The 3,098-nt window shown below is 41.2% G+C and overlaps 1 protein-coding gene across 1 annotated transcript in view; it reads left to right on the forward strand.

The window, feature by feature from the left end:
• LOC112079182 (anthrax toxin receptor 2-like) overlaps positions 1-2,669 on the forward strand; it is a 15,169-nt gene extending 12,500 nt beyond the window's left edge. Inside the window, exons 2-3 of the mRNA XM_024145205.2 lie at positions 512-685; positions 2,538-2,669. Coding sequence (XP_024000973.2) covers positions 512-685; positions 2,538-2,636 — 273 coding nt within the window. The 3' untranslated portion in view covers positions 2,637-2,669. The remainder of the gene's footprint in view (positions 1-511; positions 686-2,537) is intronic.
• The last annotated feature ends 429 nt before the right edge of the window (positions 2,670-3,098 follow it).

Below are 3,098 nucleotides of genomic sequence, written 5' to 3' on the forward strand. Positions count from 1 at the left end.
GTGTTATTCATCAGGGTAATAGATATATGATTGTGGGTGTGGAGGCTGTGTGTTTTTCATCAGGGTAGATAGATATATGATGTGTGTGTGGAGGTGTGTTATTCATCAGGGTAGATAGATGTATGATGTGTGTGTGGAGGTGTGTGTTTTTCCGTGGGGAATGGGAGATCATAGGAAGCGGTCCCGTATTATAGAAGCTAAACCTACAGCTTGAAGAACGTGTCAATAATTAACCACTCACCTGTCTTCTGTCGGTGCCTGTGGGTTCTACCCGGCAACAGATGTGATGGATTTAATTAAAAACAGGATAAGCTTCAGAAACAAAAGGAAGGTGATGATGTAAATGAAAACAGTAAACACAACACACAACCTGCTAATTGATCATGGGTTATACGAAAAGGACAATGTATGTTTACTTTTCACAACGGTGCAATGTTTACAGAACGTTAACGGCAACATGATGTTGAACCTGAATTGACCTTCTGACCCCTCTCTGTTGTGTCCTGTCCAGGTGCGATGGGGAGAGAAGGGCTCTACAGAAGAAGGGGCAAGGCTAGAGAAGGCTAAGAATGCTGTAGTGTCTGTTCCTGAGGAGGTGGAAGAGCCCATGATGCCCAGACGGGCCCCCAAACCCAAACCTACATACCAACAGCGCCAGGAGTCCAAATGGTATACCCCTATAAAGGTACGTTCAAGATGACGTCTGGAAATGGAACCCAATTCCCTTAACTCTCTTGTTTTGGTCAGAGCCTGATAAGGCCGAGTCGGTTGGAGAAGCTTCCGGAAGTTTGGGTGCATTATTGTTTTCACTTCACAGATTCTATACAGTAAATTACATTGTAATCGTGAAAGTTTGGATTCCAATACAATTGTTAATGACAGTATCTTTATTTTTACGTAAAATATATATGTTACCTTTAGAAAGTATTCACACCCGTTGACTTTCTCCACATTTTGTTGTGTTACAGCCTGAATTTAAAATGGATTGAAATTAGGTTTTGTGTCGCTGGCCTCTACACACAATAACCCATAATGTCAAAGTGGAATGATGTTTTTAGACATTTTTAAAAGCTGAAATGTCTTGTCTCAATCAGTATTCAACCTCTTTGTTATGGTAAGCCTAAACAAGTTCAGTAAAAATGTGCGTAACAAGTCATATAATAAGTTGCATGGACTCACTCTGTGTGTAATAATAGTGTTTAACATGATTTATGAATGACTATCTCATCTCTGTACCCAACACATACAATTATCTGTAAGGTCCCTCAGTCGAGCAGTGAATTTCAAACACAGATTCAACCACAAAGACCAGCGAGGTTCTCCAATGCCTCACAAAGAAGGTCACCTATTGGTAGATGGGAAACAATAAAGAAGAGCAGAGATTGAATATCCCTTTGAGCATGGTGAAGTTATTCATTACACTTTGGATGGTGTATCAATACACCCAGTCACTACAAAGATACAGGCGTCCTTCTTCCTAACTCAGTTGCCGGAGAGGAAGGAAACCGCTCAGGGATTTCACCATGAGGCCAATGATGACTTTAAAACAGTTACTGTGATGGCTGTGATGTGAGAAAACTGAGGATGGATCAACGACATCGTAGTTACTCCACAATAATAACCTAAATGACAGAGTGAACAGAAGGAAGCCTGTACAGAATAAAAATATTCCAAAACATGCATCCTGTTTGCAACAAGGCACTAAAGCAGAACTGCAGAAAATGTAGCAAAGAAATCAACTTTATGTCCTGAATACAAAGCGTTATGTTTGGGGCAAATTCAACACAACACATCACTGAGTACAACTCTCCATATGTTCAAGTACGGTGGTGGCTGCATCATGTTATGGGTATGATTGTCATCCGCAAGGAATAGGGATTTTTTGTTGAGTTTTTTGGGGACAAAAAGAAACAGAATGAAGCTAAGCACAGGCAAAATCCTAGAGGAAAACCTGGTTCAGTCTGCTTTCCAACAGACACTGGGAGATGAATTCACCTTTCAGCAGGTCAATAACCTAAAACACAAGGCCAAATATACACTGGAGTTGCTTACCAAGACAACATTGAATGTTCCTGAGTGGCCCAGTTACAGTTTTGACTTAACTCAGCTTTAAAATCTATGGCAAGACTTGAAAATGGCTGTCTAGCAATGATCAACAACCAACGTGACAGAGCTTGAAGAATAATGTGCAAATATTGAACAACCCAGGTGTGCAAAGCTCTTAGAAACTTACCCAGAAAGACTCACAGCTGTAATCACTGCCATAAGGTGATTCTAAAACGTGTAGACTCAGGGGTGTGAAAACTTATGAGAAAATTAGATATTTCTGTATTTTCATTTTCAATACATTTGCAAACATTTCTAAAAACACTTTAAAACACTTTTTTTTATTCTTGGGAGTGTGGAATAAGTAAAGCGGGTTTGAATACTTTCTGAAGACACTGTAGATATGAATCAATGTTGTCTTGGTAAGTAACTCCAGTGTGTATTTGGTGTTTTAGGTTATTGCCCACAGCTGTTTCTCTTCCTGTTTTCAGGGTCGACTGGATGCCCTGTGGGCATTGCTTCGGCAACAGTACCACAGAGTTTCTCTCATAAGACCGACCACTGCGGACAAGGTAAGAAACAACCGCTGATATTCTTAAACCCAAACCCAAACCCAAAACCAAAAAACCTCATGAAACCAGCTCGGAGGCGTACCGTGGCGTTTCAGTCCTTAAACCACGTTAGGGGCCAGTTTGCTTGACACAGATTAAACCTATGACAATCTCCATTGTGTGTTTTTCTTTGTCCAATATTAGGTTTAATCTTTGTCTGTGAAACCGGCCCTAGATGTACGACACAGCCAGGGTTGTGGGAGTCAGTTGTGTTAGTTTGCTAGTGCTCTGGAGGCAGGAAGTTGACTGGAACGTGTTGTTAGCATTGTGTTGTTGTTACCTAATGGGGATGAACAGCACGACAAAGCCTCACAGCAGCAGGATGTGTGAAAGGCAGGCAGCCCTACAGTATATGTTTGTGACTATACTGAACTACTCTCTCTCTCTCTCTCTCTCTCTCTGTCTCTCTCTCTCTATGTCTCTCTCTCTCTCTCTCTCTCT

The sequence above is a fragment of the Salvelinus sp. IW2-2015 genome, unplaced genomic scaffold, assembly GCF_002910315.2.
Source record: "Salvelinus sp. IW2-2015 unplaced genomic scaffold, ASM291031v2 Un_scaffold7147, whole genome shotgun sequence".
NCBI classification, from domain to species: Eukaryota; Metazoa; Chordata; class Actinopteri; order Salmoniformes; family Salmonidae; genus Salvelinus; species Salvelinus sp. IW2-2015.